General features: G+C 38.2%; 1 protein-coding gene across 3 annotated transcripts in view; it reads left to right on the forward strand.

Annotated features, from left to right (window-relative positions):
* Positions 1 to 20,455, forward strand: part of LOC142143973 (putative cation-transporting ATPase 13A4) — a 137,949-nt gene that overhangs the window by 64,250 nt on the left and 53,244 nt on the right. For all 3 annotated transcript variants that reach the window (XM_075202275.1, XM_075202277.1, XM_075202274.1), the window contains exons 17-22: positions 4,554 to 4,671; positions 13,381 to 13,505; positions 14,363 to 14,523; positions 15,906 to 16,028; positions 16,472 to 16,551; positions 19,343 to 19,385. In XM_075202275.1, coding sequence (XP_075058376.1) covers positions 4,554 to 4,671; positions 13,381 to 13,505; positions 14,363 to 14,523; positions 15,906 to 16,028; positions 16,472 to 16,551; positions 19,343 to 19,385 — 650 coding nt within the window. The remainder of the gene's footprint in view (positions 1 to 4,553; positions 4,672 to 13,380; positions 13,506 to 14,362; positions 14,524 to 15,905; positions 16,029 to 16,471; positions 16,552 to 19,342; positions 19,386 to 20,455) is intronic.

Here is a 20,455-nt window from a genome sequence, read left to right on the forward strand (position 1 = left end):
TTATTTTTAAAGAAAAACATGTACAGAAAAATCAAATCACCACTAACCATAACAAAAATAATTCACACTGCATCTTGTTGAGCAGTTTATTTGCTTAGTAATCTCTTTAATTTGGATGCACAAGTAAACCAAAAAAATGAAACTTTTATATATGAAGTTTGACGGTAAAATGATGTTCAGTATTTCCCTGTCTTTATACTGTATTTCTCTTACAAAGTAAAGTTTTGCCTAATTGTAGACGCTGAAGACACACCTTATTATTATAACACTGTCATAATATAATATTGAATAAGAAACACACACACACAGCTATCTGTTACTCACACTCTGCTGCTTCAGGGTAATAAGATATAGACGTACCTTAATTTTAACATGTCAACCTTCTGAAATGCGCTGTAGTATAAAGAGCAATGAACAATATATCCAAACTTATAAACACTTTGGGTATAATATTCATGTTGGTAATGCATGGTTTTTGATATGTATTAAATTAAAATAAGGTGGTTGAGTACTCTTTAAATTACAGCAACAAAAAAAACACAAAAATGTCTTCTCCATTATTTTTATTTTACTCTGTTTCAATGGACATCTGTACTTTTTATGCTATTTTTAAATGCAAAAATAAAAACTTGAATGAGGGTGTTTGAGTCAGGTATGTAATATGAATTGAATGTGTCTGTAGGTAAACATGTGCATGGACCCCTCCACAGGGACAGTGGGGGTCATATGTGACAAAGGGAGGTTGGTGAGGTAACATATGTGACAAGAGGAGAGTGGATCTCCTCTTGTCGGACATGCTTCTTCTCCATTCTCCTCTTGACACATTTGCCTAACCCTTCCACAGGTTCCTACCTCCTGCAGTGAAGGAGTTATCTTTCCTCCACAGCAGTTCCCAGGTATGCTGCTCCATGTGGAGAGAAATTTAGTGTGGAAAGTTGGTGACTCTCACTGATGATGTCATCAGCGCTCTACGCAGACCAGCTAATGTCATGGAGCAGCAGTGTGTGCTGCTGCTTTGTAATGCAGCACTTTTTCTCTTACTCCATCAAAAATTGCAGCAGGGTAAGAGCCGCTGGCAGGGGCAGATTGAGAGAGTAGCGTGAATTGTGAAATACCTTCCGAATGCCCATGCAAGCAGGAAAAAGTCCTGACTGTGCAGAAGAGTTCTCCAAAATCGTGACTGTTCTGACAGAATCAGTTGACAGATTGTGCTGCCCTCTCCTACCTAATTTTGCAGCTTTGACTACCTGCTGCATCTAGTGTCTTAAGCTCTGTAACTAATTTGCCGGATCCTAGAATTATGGGAGCCTTTTTGGAAAAGGGATAGGTATAATTTGCCTGCTAGCAAGTCGAGCAACAAGTGAATACTCTAGGCTTCCCTGCCTCCAACAAGCCCTAATATTAAATCAATAACACCCACATTTAATAAATCAGCCTCCACCACCAAACTAGGCCCATAATTAAATTATTAGCTCCCACATTAATGCAAAGAGCCCACAATGCATTATTAGCCCCTACAATCTTTCAAAGCCCTGTCAAGCTCAAATTAGAAGTATAGCTCTCACATTTAATAAACAAATACCCCAAATGAATAACCGTTATCTGCTTCATATTACATGAATAGCAGCCTACCAGCCCTCATATTAGTCCCCACCAGCAGCCACATTACCTCAATACCTTCAACATTACATTAATACTCTCACAATACATTAATAGCCCCCAACAACTCCCCCATTAAATTTTGACTCCTAATATTTCTTAATAACTTTACTGCATAAGCTTAATAGTCCCCACTACTTTACATTAATAGCTCTCTCATTAAATTAATATCCTCCACCACAATACATTAATGTTACTTTAATACCAAACCACCACACTTATCTGCTAGACTGCTTTGCTTTGGATCCAGCACCAGCCCAATGTGTCCTGAAGAATGTAGGGCAGCTGGCCCACACATAAGGAATTTGAAGGGGAATAGCAGAGTGGAAATGGAGGGGATGCGTACATGGAAATGGGAGGAGAGGAAAAGAAGAGTAGCCAGTCAGATCATAAGGGAAGAGGAGTAGATCAGCTTCCTGCCCTGACTGGCTGTGCACCCTGACTGTCAGTCTAGTCTAACTGCTCAGGCCGACCAAACAAGGGCCCTGGGCACCCTTTCCTACAGGTCAGCAAAACAAAAAAAATCAAAAATAAAACATAAGCCGTTACTTGAACCCCTTGACTGATAAAACATGGAAAATATGTAGAATATAGTGACTTATAATATCAGTTCTTATCTTGTCAGCCCTGAATTATAGATACCATGACATTCTCTCTGAAAATCTAAATTTCTTCTATTACACTTTTGCTATTAAATTTTTCTTCATGAATTAATGCCCCCCTGTAATATATATAGTGGGCTGGCATGAACTCTTCCTAGTGATGTCTCATTCATGTGATGGATTCCTGCTGACTTAACAGGGTGCACAATTCCTCTCAAGCACACCAAATGGCAACACACTGAACCATCTATAGCGTGCTTGTATGCAAGGAAGGTGGCGGGCATGGATCTAAATATGCATTGTACCACAATTTAAATTCCACATAGACTTGAATAATACTACCCTCCAAATATTCAACCTGCAATCCACTCCTTTGTTGGTAAATCCCTAATTTTGCCAGGGCTTCCACTTAGCCTACTAGACAGAATTAGATTTCTAAAATAATAATTAGGATATATTTTCAAATAGATTTTTATTTTCCAAAATGTTTATCTATATCATTACAGTCTAGTTTATTTACCTAATCACATGATCCCTTTGCCATTAAGTCCGCCGTCTCAGACTTTAATTGGGTATATTTGGCCCAAGATTTATCAAATTTATAAAATATTATACCCTTTTCAACAAAAAGGCAAAAAGTTCAGCATTACACTTACAATAGAAGATGCCAAACTGGACAGCCATATTGCAACCAGAAATCAGTAATCTAATCACTGCTCCACTCCAGTTACACAGCCACACAGGGGAAACAGGTAAAATTAAATTAAATATATATCTGGAAGGCGCTGTAAGTTACTAAGTAAATTAATAGGAGTCAATTTTCCTGGTCTTTAATATAGCTCAGCTGGGTTATGATGAGGCCTGGGTAATTGGTACTAGTCCCACCCACTCTCAGTGCCCATGGGTATACTGAAAGAGTTTATAATGCCTAATTATGACACTTCTTCTTTTGCCTAGCCCTGTTTTATGATGTAAAGGCTTTTGCTATCTCTTGAAAATACACCATATTTATCACAGTGAACTCACCATAACAACTTCAGGAGGAAATACAGGAAGTTAAATCATACTTGCCAATCTCCCGGATTGTCCGGGAGACTCCTGAAATTCGGGTCGGTCTCACGGACTTCCGGGAGAGCTGTCAAGTCTCCCGCACCCCGCAATTGCGGGGCTAAAATGATGCGATTCACGGTGAATCGCATCATTTTGGCCTCGCCCCCGTATCAAAATGGCATATTTGCCGCGGGGCGGGGCCAAAATGAAGCATTTGGTCGCGTCCCGCCCCCTCCCGCCCTCTAGACACGCCCCTCTCCTGCATACAACTTGCCAAAAGTAGGCAAGTATGAGTTAAATTACCATAATAGTAGCTAGCCCAACAACATTTGACTGTTCCCTAAACAGTGATACATTGCTTTCTGTTTGTATGTGTGTGGACAATGTGTGTTATTTCCTGTGAAGCCAAACCAGTATAACAGAGCAAAAAATTGGTTATAAGGGTAAACTGAAGAGAATAATTATTTGTAAAGCATGTATATGCATAAATATTCTAAAGAGGAAATGTGGCATAGACTAGCTGTAAAAGCAATTAGAGCAATTTTCCACCAAAAATGGAAAAGAATGGGCACAATAGGCAACTAGTCTACTTAAGTGAATTTTGTAGAAAATACTACGTGTGTAAAGACTAGCTGGTTGAGAACTGTCCCAACATATATTGTAGTATAATCAGGGGAACAGGTATCATCTCCTGGGTGAACAGCAGCAGTAAGACACACGAGTCCAGGAGTTTCTGAATAACAGCCACAGCCAGTTTATTCACCAGCTTGAAAATAGGAACAAAACACAAATAAAATCCTAGCCGTCTGGCTTCTAGCTAATACATTTATGGAGGCCCTCTCTCATGTGTAGGACCTTATGTCCCACACATTCATCAAACCACATGTAACTGTTGCTCCCTGCACCTCTCCCAGGTCTGAGACACTGGCTGCATATCCCAGCTGCCTTATTACAAGCACCTCACAGGTGCATCCCTTGATCAGTCTGTTAGAGACTGATAGAACAGAAGACCCGGACTGGGTTTTATGTATACAATGCCGGAAGCATGGGACGCATACCTCTGTCACAATATATATACACAGTGTACATATATATATTTATATATATATATATATATATATACATATATATATATATATATATATATATGTATTTATTATATTATTTTCAAGGAGTTTGTGAGCGCTGCTGTACTGCATTTAAGATGAAGCAATTTACTTTACTCATTCTATCTTTTTCAAGTCCCCAGCAACTTTTTAGATGAACTGGAACATTACACATTTCAAGGTTTACGAGTCATTGCATTGGCCTTCAAAATTCTCAAACATTGTAATTATGATGATTTGGAAAACATTGAAAGGTACGTTTAAAGAACAATGTGCCTTTTCTTGTACTTAGAATGTTTACCAGTTTTAGTTGTAATAAATTTCATATATGTCTTTGATAAACATATTACAACCATACAGCCTAATTGCATGATTGATAGCCCTAGTGGAACTGTACAGTCAGTGGTCGAAGTGAAAATTTAGAAGTGCTGGTATGGAACTTCCACTTTGAAGTGAACGGCCAGGGTCCTGGGGACCACCTAGGCCCCCAAAGGTTTAGGGGTTTTGATAAAGTACAATTAATTTTAGATGCATTTTAACACTATATACTGTAGTATAATGTAAAACATATTAAATGATGCAAGGCTATTCACCCGGTGTCTCCCACCTCTCCTTTCCTCCGTGTCCCTCACCTCTCCCTCATGTCTCCTTTGTGTACTTACATTCTCCCTCATATCTCCATATTATGTTAAAACTTTCCAAAATACTTCCCTTATATCTTCCATGTTACCCTTTCCCTTTCCCTTATGTGTTTCCTTTCTCTGTTTCTCTCTGACTGGCTTTGCTGAAAATTTTACTTGTACTCGAATATTGCCATGTATCTGAGCGACATGACAGCAGCAAGAAGGAAGAAATTGTTTGATCTGGTTCCCATCTATAATGTAATTTGCTGTGATGTACAAGGTTGCCATCAAAAATTGTGTGACCTAGTGCAGTCTAAACAGGCAGGGCCCCCACCCCTTCCTCCTTGACCTGGCCCCAAACCCCCGACCCCCTAGTACAGTGAACACAGAGGTGTATAGTAGAGCTATGGCACCCACAACAACCACATGCCCTCCAGACCTCGACACATGCCATGTTCACACACCTCCCCACTTGCCATTTACATGCTCCTCAGACCTCCTCACATGCCACTTATATGAACATCGGACCTCACCACATGCCAGCCCCTCATACTTCTCCACACGTCCCTTTAAACTTACAGATTGAGACTCCTCCACACTGTCACTGGCTGAGAATAGGAGATCTGATGCAATGCAGACTGATATTGAATGCAGCAATGCAGCCAAAACGCTCCTTCCTTTTCACTGTACTGCCATGGTGGGAAGATGAGTGTGACATCAGTTTACATCATAACTTGGCTGCAACTGTCATTTACGGGACAACTGTCACTGGTGTGGACAGAGAGGCTTTCCTCCCCACTGGACTGGTGCAGAGAAGCTCGCTGCTGCCTTGGTACTTGATAGGTAACCTGGTAAATCCAGGACCTTATATTAGTAACCCCCATACTCCGATGATGGCAGCCCTGGTTATGCATACCCAAATTTGATTCACATACAATATAAATGCTTTTTTTTTCAGGTGTGCAGTCATAAAGGCATGAGCCATATCTTGTGCCAAGTATACAAAGCTGAGCTATATTAGGTGACAAGTATATTATTTAGAGCCATAAACAGTGCTAAGTAAAACATATAGGCTTATGTAGTGCCAAGTATAGCATACAGAGCTACAACTGGTGTCAAATTTAATATGCAAAGCCATGTCTGGTGCTATGTGTAATATGCAGATCCATATCTGTTAAGTAGAGTTAAGAAAATCTGTAAAAAATTCTTTAGGGAATGTTTTGTTGGATCTCATAGCAGAATTTTTAAATCCACAAATTGAACCATCAATTTAATGGGTAAAAATAAATGTCATACATGAAGTAACTGTCAAGAGTCACCTTTGTTTCTCCGTGGATTCACTTTTTCTGAATGGGAAGTATAGAAGGTGCTTTCTAGCCTTGTTTGTCTTTTTCTGCTTTTTAAATTTGCAGTTCTTTTGGTTTTAAACTCCACATAATTCATGACTTTCTTGTTGTTAATTACATAGTTACTTAGATTTCACATTTGCTTATTGCATTTTCATTTAATGCAATAAAGTTAGATTATATAAATTTAAGTTAAATTCAGTTAGATTTAAATTGTGAAATCTTATTCTCAACTCAATATGAATGAGGAGGAGACTATATAGGAGTCTCACTTGCCTTTGTTTTAGTACACCCAAAGATTCTGGTAACAAGGAAAGTCATGAATCATGTAGCAGCACCATTAGCCTTTGTGCTGACACACAAAACAACAGCAGTGCTACAGTAAATCTGCTGTTACATTACCTCAGGGTGCTGTAAGTGTAAAATCGCAAATTAGTACTGACTCATGTACTGAAAAGCTTTTAGATTGTAAAAGGTGGTATGTAGACCCATGTTTGGAGCAAGATAGTTTAACCAGTGAATGCCATGATATCCATTTCAGTATTGGACAGCTGGAAGACCTAACTGCCGCTCTTACTAATGACCTATGGAAACATTGCAAGGTTTGTCTGAGACAGAAGAAGGTGTGTCAACAGAAGTAGTTCAGACAGTGGTAGCCTTATCTTACATTCTTCTGCTGTCTTGGATGCTTAATGGAAGGTTTCCTCGGCTTCTGATAACTCATGCCCTCAGTGTTATTAGCAGTAGTGCAGAAGAGACAATTGCTACTGTAGCTGCTTAGGCTCTAGTGCCCATTATATCTGTTTCACCTGAAGTTACTTCATTAATATGTGGATTGATGCACTGCTTTCTTCTCTGCTTCTGGGTTTCATTGTTATCTGCAGCTAAGTGTTCTCCTTTCAAATCCTAGTGGCTGCATATTCTTAATTTATTATAGGTCTAATTCTTCAGGTCTTTCTCAGACGTTTTGCAGTTAAAAAAATAAATCAATTGTTGATTTATTAGTCTTACTTTTACTAGTTATAGTACAGAATATTTAATCCACTGTAGGTTGTGAATGGAGTCTAGTTTCATTTTTGATTACTTGTTTTTGTTAATAAGTGAAAGCATAAAAAGAAGCTAGCAGTAAGGGAGATTTCCTCTGCTTTGTTCAAGTCAACAGGATAATCTACAACACATCACAAGCCAAGTGTTGAGACCTGTAAATACCTGTAAAGTATGCATGTAATTAGTCTGGCTTTTACATTGATAGTAGACACACCAGTTGCACATTGAGAGACTCCAAGACAGTTCTGGGGTGGAGTAATTTGGCTATACCTATAGAAAGCTATATGACACTATAGTTACTAATTGCTGTTACTGTTGTAAACCTTCATGGTTTTGTTACATAATTAAATGTAAATAATACTGTTATGATACAGTATTTATTATACTGCAAGAATACTTTTATTAAGACATATGAAGGAAACAACTTAACAAACATTATAATTATGCTTAAAGGAAACATACATATAATACCCCATTCATACTGCACCAAAATCCCGGGTTTTTGCCGGGGCGAGCTCAAACGATCCGGGTCTTGGTGCAGTATGAATGGTACAAGTCCAAAATCCCGGGTCTAAAAACCCGGGTCTTCAACCCGGGATTTATCGAGGGGTAATTCCCGGGTCGGACCCGGGTTGCCTGCACTATGAATGGTGCAACCCGGGTTTTTCAACTCGGGTTGCACAGAAAACAAGCTGATTGGCTGTCTGCCAATTCTATTGTCTATTCTATTAATCCAATTGTCTACCTTTCAATGACATCTCCATTTTTCAGCCAATGAAAACTGCTCTGGTGATGACTCCCACAAATTGCCAGGGCACAGACTTGTGCAGTATGAATGGGGTCAACCCGGGAAATTCCCGGGTCTGAGGTGCAGTATGAATGGTGTTTCTGAGCTGGGACGCTCCGAGCCCGGGCAAAAACCCGGCTTGAAAAACCCGGGATATTGCCGGGGCGGCAGTATGAAAGCGGTATAATTTACAGGGCCAATTTACAAAATTCATCTATGACAATAATGGAAAGAGACAGGGCACTTAAATCAGTTCCAAGCAAGCCACTACATCTGTATTAGTTTAAAAATTAAAATAATAACAATGGCACGGGAGGATATCACCGAGGTACAAGAGAGGGTTTTACAGTAAAACTAAACAGGGAAATAAACAAACAATCTCACTATTAATAAAATAAAAAAAAAATGTAAAATAATGAAGAGTGTGCGCCTAAAGTATTAGTAGATGGATCTTGAAGTGACATTTTTACTCTCCACACTGTTTTGCTCCCAAATCATGACTTCTGAATTTTAACAAATTATTGTAGAGGTATCCTGCCGAGCTATACACAAGGATTGCACCAGAGCAGTGGTGGGTAACAGACCTGCCGAGCCTTCACCTGTGACCTCCCAGCCGCAAGCCCGGCGCTCCCATTAGGCAACGTTAGGCAGTTGCCTAGGGCGCCGGGCTCTGAAGGGCGCCACAGGATTAAAAAGCAGGTATACTTTATACTGTAAAACTGTGTGGCGACCGCGGGCATACCTTCCACGGCAGGGGCGGATCTAGGAAATTACTATACCCCGGGCGATGTAGGGGGGGGGGGGGCAATTTAGGCCCCGCCCCCTTTCCGACTCCTAAGGCTGCCGGCGGCTGCACAGTATGTGCAGGTCCGTTCAGCAGTGACAGTGTGCTGTCCCGCTGCTCTGATTGTGTTTAAAACACAATCAGAGCAGCCGGGCAGCACACTGTTACTGCTGAACGGACCTGCACAGTGTGTAGCTGTCGGCAGCAAGCCCCTGCTAGGGCCCCGATCGCCCCCCCCCCCCCCTGCGTCCGCCACTGTTCCACGGCCGCCGCACAGCTATGGATCACCATCGCCGCAACGGCCCCCTACAACAGCTCATGGGGCGGGTGCACCTCCGTCTCCTCCACTCCCCCTCCCCTCACTGACTGTCGGGCGTGACATCATCATCAGGGCCCGACAGTGTCAGTGAGGGACGGGACCCTGCAGAGAGGAGCAGCGTTATGGAGTGTAAGGTAAGGAAAGTCCTGGGGGCGGATATTTTGGGGGGGGTGGCAGATTTTTTTTTGGGGGGGGGGGATATTTTGGGGGTGGGTGGCGGATTTATTTTGGAGGGGGGGGGGCGGATTTCAAAATTGGGCCTAGGGCGCCGGGGATCCTAGCACCGGCCCTGCCCAGCCGGCTATCCCAGATCTTATTCTCTGCTTTAAGGAGATCACACTACATAACAGATGCAGCCCTCCAAGAAGACAGAGTTCCCCATCACTGCAATAGAGGGGAGGGAAGGAGTTACCACCCAACTTTCCAATGATATCTTATTTCTAAGTTCCAGCCCTATAGAGATATACAAAAAATAAATCTTTCCACTGCATAGCAATTCTCCTGGAACTTTTACTTTCCTGCTGGACAAACAAATCACCAACACTTTCTCATAAATATAGTATGCTATCATTTTTGGCAATACTGGTGAACCATTTGTTTACTATTTTACCAGATGCATTGAATACATGTTGAGAAAATACACTTCATCATCATCATCATCTATTTATATAGCGCCACTAATTCCGCAGCTCTGTACTCACTCACATCAGTCCCTGCCCCATTGGAGCTTGCAGTCTAAATTCCCTAACAAATCCACACAGACACACAGATGAGGGTCAATTTGATAGCAGCCAATTAACTGACTAGCATGGTTTTTTTGGAGTGTGGGAGGAATACGGAGCACCCCGAGGAAACCCAAGCTAACACGGGGAGGACAGATAAGGCCATGGGAGGCAGAAGTGTTAGCCACTAAGCCACAATAGCAAATTTAGCTAATTCTCGCCACTGGTTGAGCCTCTTCTGTCAGTGGATCACCTTGCGGTGCAAGTTCAAGACGGAAATTCATTTATGCCTCCACCACCAACACCAGCATTGTTTTGTTCTTGGCTGCCAAAGATTCGGGCTATCATAATTTCCACTGTATTGTTTACAATGATTGGTTGTGCTGTACCATTCACAGGTGTGCGCATTTGTGAAAGTGACATTTGAGAAAGATGTCTTCAACATCATTTCCTTACTACATACTGCTTAATGATTGGTAAAGTGAGCCATTAAGGCTACAGTAATCCCTACTAACAAACCTGGCTCTTTCATCAAAGATCTTTCATTTGCTTAGGTGGAAAAAACAAATTCTAAAAAATTTTGAATTTTAAAATCTACATAGCCATTGATGGTATTTCTCTGCTTATGGTCTCTTTCGATAGTGGCTATGGTTGAATTCCACCTAGTTTAGCAGATACTACTAATTATTTTTGCAGGGCTGTAAGATATTTCTTTGCAATAATACAATATATTGAAAAGTGGACTAATATTGGTAATGTGCTTCATACTACTAGGTTAAATACTTACGCAAAGAAAGAATATAAGAAATTTGTTCAAGACAGCAAAAATGTTTCACTCATTGTGAGATATCATATTTTTGATTTGTAATTATCTGGGGGATATCCACTGAACAATTTTGAAAAGTGTGCAGGAATTTTTATAGTTAAATGCAAAGTCTTACCTGTAGTAAACAGAAAAATGTTTAGACATTCTGTCAATGATGGATAACAGTTATAGTTATTTTGATATTTTTAGAAATTTTAAATAGAATCTGAAATATTTCTTGATGAAAGCTTACAGTTTACATTTCAGAAAAATGAACATGTGTATTGTCATTCAAGATCAACATCAAAATCATGGGATGTGTATTATCAGCAAGATCAACATCACAATCATGGGAAGACAGACAATGCAATGCCAATTGAATTAGTTTTTTTTGTTCTGACATCTGTATTGCTGTTTTAAGTGCATTCAGTTAGGGTATCTTCTCAACATTTTTCTCTCAAATAACACTATAAAGCCTTTTCATGTCATGTATTAGCGTAGACATTAATGGGTTTGTTCCCCAATGACCTCCACACAGCTTTTGAGCTCACTGTTCACGTGGATATTGACATATCCTTATTAGTTTCAAACATTTTAATGACTAATAACTTTCAAATAACTGGCTCTTGGATTATGTTTGACTTTCATATAGTATACTGGATGTGTACCTGGCACATTTTTAATAAGCTGTAGATGTTGAACTTGCTGCCTGGGCACTTTATTGCATTGTCATTTTAAGTCACTCTTTGAACTGATATACGTTCATTGATTTTTTTGGGGGGGATTGTATTGCTATTATGTCTTCTTCTTGGAGGTTATCACTGATCCATTTGGTGTTATGGAGACTTTTTTAAAAGCGTTTTTCACAAATCTGCTGATTGTAGCTGCGTAGAGTTCTCCTTGATACTATATGTAATTGACACACATGCTATTTGGAGAGTGTTGTTTACCCAACATAGTACATTGATTTAGTTAATTGATGCCTAAATATTTGATTGAATCTAGTCTCCATTGTAAGCAAAATATCAGGTTAAGAAGTTTTTGCAAGTGGTGTAGTAGGTTTAAGCTTCAGATTGTGATTATTAACCATGTGCCAAAACATAGAGCCAAAGTCAGACAATTACTTGAGTATAATTTGGAGGAACGAAAGTGGTTTGGTGTAATCAATAAGACATCATCAGAAAAATGGCAATTTTATACTGAGATTTGCTGTTGATGTCAGAGACAGGGGCCAGCTAGGGGCTCGATGACCACAGTAATAAACAGGGGAAAGAGTGGATAATATCGTCTAGTCTCAATCGCTTGGTTGAAGGAGTTGGGTGCCAAGTCATTGACAAGAACTGTTTTGGAGGGATTGTAGTACAGAGGGCTAATTGCCCATAAAAATGTGTCCTTAAAGCCATATTGTATTAGAGTTTGTGTCTTAAAAGGTCACGCAACCCTTTTAAAGGCTTTTTCCTCATTCAGAGCAAGCACCAGTGAGGAAATACTGTTTTTGTTGATATACTGTAGTGTATTATATCAAGTGTTATGTTAAGTATTATCAAGCACCTGGATGGGAAAAGCCTTTCTGGTCTCAGTAAATTAAGCTGGGCAATAAAGGTTCAGATTATAGCAAAGATATTATGGTCTATATTTAGTAGGGAGATTGGGCAGTAATTTGAGCAAACCAAAGGGTCCTTCCACGATTTCAGAATAACGCTTATCTTTGCTGTAGTTGTGTCCAGGTGGAAGGCTTCTCCATTCAGGATGCTGTTAAAAACATCTTTATGTGGGGTATTAGATTTGATGTAAATGATTTAAAATAGAGCATAGGATATCCATTATGGCCCAAGGTTTTGGAGGGCTTTTGTGAGTTTATAGCATATGCTAATTCTTCCTCTGTCATATCTTCACGCAGCTTGTCTGAGATGGTGGGATCAAGTTTGGGAGCTTGCTCAAAGAGAGATAATTCCGCCCTTTCAAATCAGAAGTATCTCCTGTCTGATCATTCTTGTGTACAGTGTTTTTTAAAATATGTTTTAAAGATTTTATTTATTTATTTTGGCTGAAGTTGGTGGGTTAAAAAAGGTAGAATCATGAGGGATGAAGTCAATAAACAGGCAAACAAAACAAGACTCTTGAAGCACCAGCAGAGGAATTAAATTCCAACTTTGCTTGTACAAAGCTTGGTATAAATTTTGTGCACATCTGTTCAGAGAGATTTTGAAAAGGAGATGCTTGCTTAAACGGTGCTTAACTTGCTATTTTAAGATAAAAACCTTCATGTGGGATTGCTGATTTAAGAAAATAGCTGATTATTATATATGGTAGTAATATAACAAACTTATTTAGTAGTAGAGATGTTCTATTGACCCACGAAGAGAACATGTTTAAAAATAAAACACCAGCTCTGAAACACAGATGGGTTCAAAACAAACTTTTTCCTTCTCTCATCATGTGTTCAGCATAAATTATTGTTAAAATTTAGTTTACTTGACAATTCTTAAACTTATTATTTAATTTGCTATTTTTCTTTGTATATCTGAAGGGAAGAAATGGAATGTGACATGGAGTTTCTTGGTTTGCTGATATTAGAAAACCGTCTTAAACCAGAGACCAAGCCAGTCCTGGAGGAACTGCATAAAGCCAACATCAGGACTGTTATGATCACAGGTGTGAATACAGGCGATGAACACATTAATAAATATTTTATTGATGCCAGAACATATCTAATTTAGCCATCATTTAATTATCAGTAACCAGTAACGTTGATAAAAACATCAAATAAAAGAGTAAGGAAGAATAGCAAAATAATCAAAAATAAACAAAATAAACTCTTTCTATAGCTAAATTTCCATGGATCAAGTGTCTCTTTAAAACTGCTGGAATTACTGTTAATATCTTTTCTTCAAATTTGTATACAGTAAAACAGTGTAAAATGTTACATAAAAATAAAAAAAACACATAGGTATATCTGGAACAAGTAGCAAGCATGACATATTAATAATTATTAATTGCAATTTACTATTAAGTTTTAAAATATGCTAATTAACAGTGATAGTGGTGTATAGTTGAGAATACATGTAATATTTAATTGTGTACTTTATTTTATCAGTTATAATTGTAAATTTTATGTATATTTGTTTTAACTTTTAGTCTGTGTGCAATTGAAAACAGAAAATAATATCATGTAATATAATCTGTTTATAGCTCATCTGTCAGATACAATGCAAACTGTTTATCATCTATTCAGTAGTTGGTTTATGTAAATAGCATTTTACATGTTGAGGTAAGGAATTCTATTTATAAAACATGACTATTATATATATCATTGCTTGTTGTTTTCTGTATGTTCTGGGAAGATCAATCTCTTGACTGCAGCTTGTCACTCAAGAGGACTGTAAGAGGAATAGAGGAGCTCTGGAAAAAACAGCTTTGTCTAGGGGGTGGAGCACCTTAGTGAAATCATTAAAAGAACTGATGAACAATGATAAAATAAATGTATGATATTTTATTACTATTGTTTCTAGGTGACAATATACAAACAGCGACCACAGTTGCAAAGAACTGTTGCATGATTCCTGACGGCAGCAAAATTATTCTGGTAGAAGCTCATGGACCTGAGGACTATTCTCCAGCTTTTGTCACATGGAAACTTTTGGAGTATCCGCTGGATAAAGAAAATGCAAACGTAGTTTAGATCTCAAAATATGTTTTTTAATGTTTTTGTAATTTAATCATATTATTTATTTTACAAATAATGTCCAAAATAACCCAACTGATATTGGTCACTACACATGTTTTGGCAGTGCTATCAAGTCAATACAATATAAAACGATTGACTAAGAACACTTAAGGGGGTATTCAATTGTTGCTCCGGACCGCAAAAAAACTAGCGCGTTAAAACTATTACCGTATATACGATAAACTTGCGCATAAAAACCGTTAATACGGTAGTTTACTCGCTGAATTTCATCTCGCAGCTCAGGGAGCTGCGAGATGAAATTCAGCGAGTGGTTACCGTATAAACGGTAATAGTTTTAACGCGCTCGTTCTTCCGGCGGCCGGAGCAACAATTGAATACGCCCCTTAGATTACTTTGCGCCATGACACGCTCATATCTTTAAAAGATAAACTAAATATTACATAAAATAAAACAACAATTTATGAGAAGCATTGAGACCTGCATCAATAAACATAACTTGTTGCCATATCAAGGAAAAGCAGAACATAAGTGCGGATTCAAAGAAGTGACACTGTACAGTTATTGATACACAAACACTAAGAACAAACATTAATAATTACATATAATACAATAAAAAGTGGTATGGTGCAGTATTATAGGCAGGCATATTATCCAAGACACATTTTTTTATTTTTTTAAATGTACTACCCTAGACATCATACTATTTCCAAGAGGAAAAATGGAACTAGGGTGGTGATTGAAAACTTCTGGCATGCACTACATTAAAATCAGCCATTAAAAACTTAAGGCTTTATTTATCAAACTTATAAAAGCCCTATATCTGGTAAAAGTTGGTGTTTTTCTGGAGATAGGGCTTCTCTATCACTGCCAGAAATAGCAGTGCTATCGTTGTCGGTAGACCCCACAGGCGAAATGATTCCCTGGGTTTCACCAGCAAGTACAGATGCAATCCTTTTTCTGTTATCCCCACTTCAGGATGACGATACCAGAAGAGAATGAAAGAAAAAAGCCTTGTATTCTTAGAATAAAGCATTTTTTATGCAAATTGTTTTTTGGTTTTTTTTTTAAACTATTTATTTTTTGGTATTTTTTTCCATCTACTAAGTGGAACTGAAAGCACAAGCCCCAGCATCCTCTATCAGCCTTTATCTGCCAGTGCACAGAACTAATAATTTCACAACAGATAAAGAACCACCTGGTGCTTTGCTGACGCATACAGTCCTGTCTGCACCCAACCACCACCAGTGCGTTACAAACCTGATGTCAACAAGTTTTAACTGCTAACATATTATCTATGGGATTTGTACTGTACATTATGCAGTTAAACTTTTGTTTTATGCTGAACCATATTGCTTGAATGTTAACAGGATCTCCACATCAAAATTGAAGACGTGTTGCACACCAAAAACCAGAAGAGTGATTATCATTTTTCAATGAGTGGGAAGACTTATGAAAATCTAGAAAAATACTTTTATAATTTGCTCCCAAAAGTAAGTGAAACTATAACCATTGGATAAATACATTGGATTGACTGTCTATTTATAATACATGGTATATTGATTGAAATGTAATCTAGTTTTGTAGTTGATAAACAAGGTAATAATCATACGTATATACTATATACTGTAGCATATTGAATTTGAGACTTAATTATCAAGATTTCAGCCTCTATGATGAAGGTGATAGGTTCTTGTATCTCTGGGAGTGTTGAGTTTATTATAATTGATTAATGATGTGGACACTCTGTAAAGACATGACCATCCTGCTTCCCTTTTCCGGGCTTAGAGGTCCAGACCAAATGAAATATTCTTTACCTTAGGCTTTTATTCTTTATTTTGTACATTGAACAGAAAATATTATACAGCACAATATTATCCATACTTTCAGTTTATTGCATATTTTATGAAAATGCCTTTACATTGTTTTTATACAGATATTGATGAATGGCACAGTTTTTGCGAGAATGTCACCAGGACAGAAATCAACAATTATAGATGAATTTCGAAAGCTTCAGTAAGTATCATTGTATATTTTTATAAATAGCATGCTTGCCATATTCAGGGACTATGGCTGGGCACACTCTACAGGATTTTCACTCGATTATTGTGCCAATCAAACGATAAGCAACCGTTCGGCCCGATATCGCATTATTGTGTACGCGCCAATGATCATGTTATATTACACCAAAGCACATCGTACTATTTCATTTGATTTTATAAACGTACTAAAAATCTGTATAAATGATAGAGTGATGTTGGGCAAATTCTGCAGTGTGTACGCACTCACGACCAGCAGTGTAGGCAGATCTCCATAGCGTTTACAGAGTCACAATCATTTCAGCTGATGGGTATGACAGATGAAGAGCAGAGATCTGAAGATAAATCTTGTAAAACGTGTATAGTAAGTATGCATGAATCGGCAGCTGATCGGGAATTTCAGTTGTTGGTAAAATCGTTAACGATATTGCATCGGGAGAAATTTTCTGTAGTGTGTACCCAGCTAAATAACGAATAAAACAAGTGGCTCAACTGCGCTCCTAAATGGTGCAGCCACATAGAGAGGAGGTGGGGAAAAGGATTCCTGAATTCCCAATAGGTACAAATTAAAGCAGTATCTCCCTTGGTGCAAGTGGTGATGTATCTTAGGATCCAAATGCAGAATCACTAATATGGAATGAAGTATAAGATATGAATGTTTATTCACAGGAAGTGCAATTTATTGTTCTGGCCAGAACAAATAAATTATAAGCATAACATATGACTTACATGTATAATGTGACTTACATGTAGGGGCAGCACGTGGCTTAGTGGTTAGCACCTCTGCCTTACAGCACTGGGGTCATGAGTTCGATTCCCGACCATGGCCTTATCTGTGAGGAGTATGTATGTTCTCCCCATGTTTGTGTGGGTTTCCTCCCACACTCCAAAAACATACTAGTAGGTTAATTGGCAGCTAACAAATAGACTCTAGTCTGTGTATGTGTGTGTGTGTGTGTGTGTGTGTTAGGGAATTTAGAATGTAAGCCCCAATGGGGCAGAGACTGATGTAAGTGAGTTCTCTGTACAGCGCTGCGGAATTAGTGGCGCTATATAAATAAATGATGATGATGATGATGTATAATGTTGCCGCGAATCCTGCCTTGGGTCCTTTAGTTGATTCGTCCCTCTACCACCCCATGGTTTTGGGTGGCGTCGATTACGGGTGATCACTCAATATTTCATTACCGGATATTTGCATTTACAGCTGGATTTGGACTTTATGTGATTATACATTTGGGCGACTGTGAAAACATATCTAGTGACTGCAACTCAAGCCCCAAGAGGGATGATTTTGAGTATCTTTCCATATATTTGGATATGCAGTATGTACACTATTATCACATTGCCATAGGCTCTAATAAGCCTGCAGGACTATATATGTTATGATTATATTTTATGTGTTGTAGCCAGAACGTTAAATTGTACTTCCTGTGAATAAACATTCATAACTTATACTTCATTCCATATTAGTGATTCTGTATTTGGATTCTTAGACGCATCACCACTTGCACCAAGATATACTGCTTTAGTTTGTACCAAGCTAAAATCAGCATGTTTATGGGAATATTACTTTAATGATAAATTAAATACACACAATAATGTAACAAATTCAAATCACATAACATAACATACATACATACATACATACATGTAATGTATGTTTCTAGTATAGTTTAGAAAAAGAGAGCAAACATAAAATTCATATTCATGTTTGGGCAACACTACCATTTTCCCTTGTTCCAGTTCCCATAAGTGTCACAAATATATCGATATACACGCTAAATTTATTTAACTTCTCTGCTTAGACTTGTTCTAGAAAGGGCAATTCTATCTGCAACATGGAGAAACAAGAGAAACCAAATTCAACACAAAAATATTCCCTGTTTCTTTTTATTTATGAAAACATTAAACCATTCTTGTAAATGTGTCACCATGAAGGTAAGAAACAGTAGCTCCTTCTGCACTCTGCTTCTGCACTGAGTAAACGGAGTAAAATGCAAATTATTTATTTGATGAGTGGCAGGTCCCAGTTCAAAGAAATATTTGTTTCTTGAACAACTTGTTATTTTGATAAACTAAAATCTAAAAATATATATTCCTGACCACTCTATGCAGAGGAAAACATGAAAATTATCACTGTGGTGAAATCCTATGTTCCACCAAAAATTAAAAACAGATATAAATTTCAATTTGAATTGAATGATTAGCTGTTGAGACCCTATTTATGAGAGCAGAGTGCTTGCTTTAAGTGCAATTTGACATTTACAGCAACAGAAAATCACCTGCTACATTTTGCTTTGATTACATTTTTGAGTGTCTAAAGTCTAAAATAATTAAAATCCAGAGGAGTCTTTGTGAAATCCAGATTTTCAACTTTTCAACAGTTATATATTTCTGACAGTGATATAAGTTTTTGATGGTGTAAATCAAGGGAAAACCATATGTAAACTAAAAATGAGGCAGATGGGTCTAGCAGCCAATTTCTAAAAAAAAATGACAATAAATCATTGATCAAAAGAGACGATGTTTAATTGTATTACTTGTACAAGAAAACTGAAATAGTTATATTGAAATTTGTCTCAATAAATTTGCACCAATTCTGGTACTAGAAACATTTTTTCTTGTAAACATTAGGGACACAGTAACATCAGCTATAGATAGATTTTTTTTCTTGTTACAGCAGGATTTGTCTGTGCCTCAACGAAGGAAAGAAATGCTGAGTGCATAATTTCCTTCTCAAATAAATTAACTATTTTTTGTTCTAGTTATTATGTGGGGATGTGTGGAGATGGAGCCAATGATTGCGCAGTAAGTAAACATTTTCAGCCAGAAAGTTTATATTTCCACTCTTGAATTTTGACTAATTGTTACCTTTCAGCATTTAATGCAAGTAATGTAAGTAAAGTACTGATGTACCTACAAAGACCAACAATGGTGAAGTTGTACACAGTTCAGATTTGGTATCTCCTGCTTCAGACTTATCATTAACAGATGCCTCCCATTTTTGATTAACGGATATAAGTAATCAAGTCTAATGATTTTTTGGGGGGAGATATAGGGCTGTTATGGATATAATTATTTAAAGCATTGCTTTTATTTCTTCCCTCTTCTATACTGCTTTGAAGGGAATAGGTAAGCACAAATATTCTCAGCCAGCAGAATCCTACCTAGAAAACTATCATGTTTTTGTTTTTATTTACTAATCACAGGATGCAATTAGTTGATACTTCAACCAATTCAATCATTTTACCTCTTGCCCCCCTTCTCCCACCCAAAGTCGCTTGCACACTGCGTCCCATCAATAGCATTGACCCCATCATCTTTGCGTCCTCCCTGAAACCCTTACTTGCTCCCATTTCTTCCCTATCATGCCCCAACACTACTGTCTCTCTTTATAACACAACACTCTGTGTTGTCCTTAATACTGCAGCTCAAGTCACCCCCATTCATCCCCACCAATCCAAACCCCAACCGTGCACTTCCCTCATACTCGTCTCCTCAAAAAGTGCACCTGCTTCTCTCAACACAAATGGAGGAAATTTTACTTCATTGCTGACTTCATCTACTTTAAATTCATAATTTCTTCCTACTAATCTGCACTCTCTCTTGCCAAAAAACCTATTTCACACCTCTTTGCTACCATTAATTCTCCACTGTGTCCTTCCCACCTACTCACCCCTCATCCATTACTGCTCTTGACTTTGCCACCTACTTCAAAAACAAAATTGACGCTATCCACAATTATATCTGTTCTCGTCAGACTTGTCTCCCCCCATCTGTCCTTTCTATCACTCACTCTGCCACCCTTGGCTCCTACCATCCTGTAACAGTGCCTGATATCATCTCTCTTCTCTCCTTCTCTTCTTCAATGTCCTGTC

Source organism: Mixophyes fleayi, chromosome 3, assembly GCF_038048845.1.
Source record: "Mixophyes fleayi isolate aMixFle1 chromosome 3, aMixFle1.hap1, whole genome shotgun sequence".
Lineage (NCBI taxonomy): Eukaryota > Metazoa > Chordata > Amphibia > Anura > Limnodynastidae > Mixophyes > Mixophyes fleayi.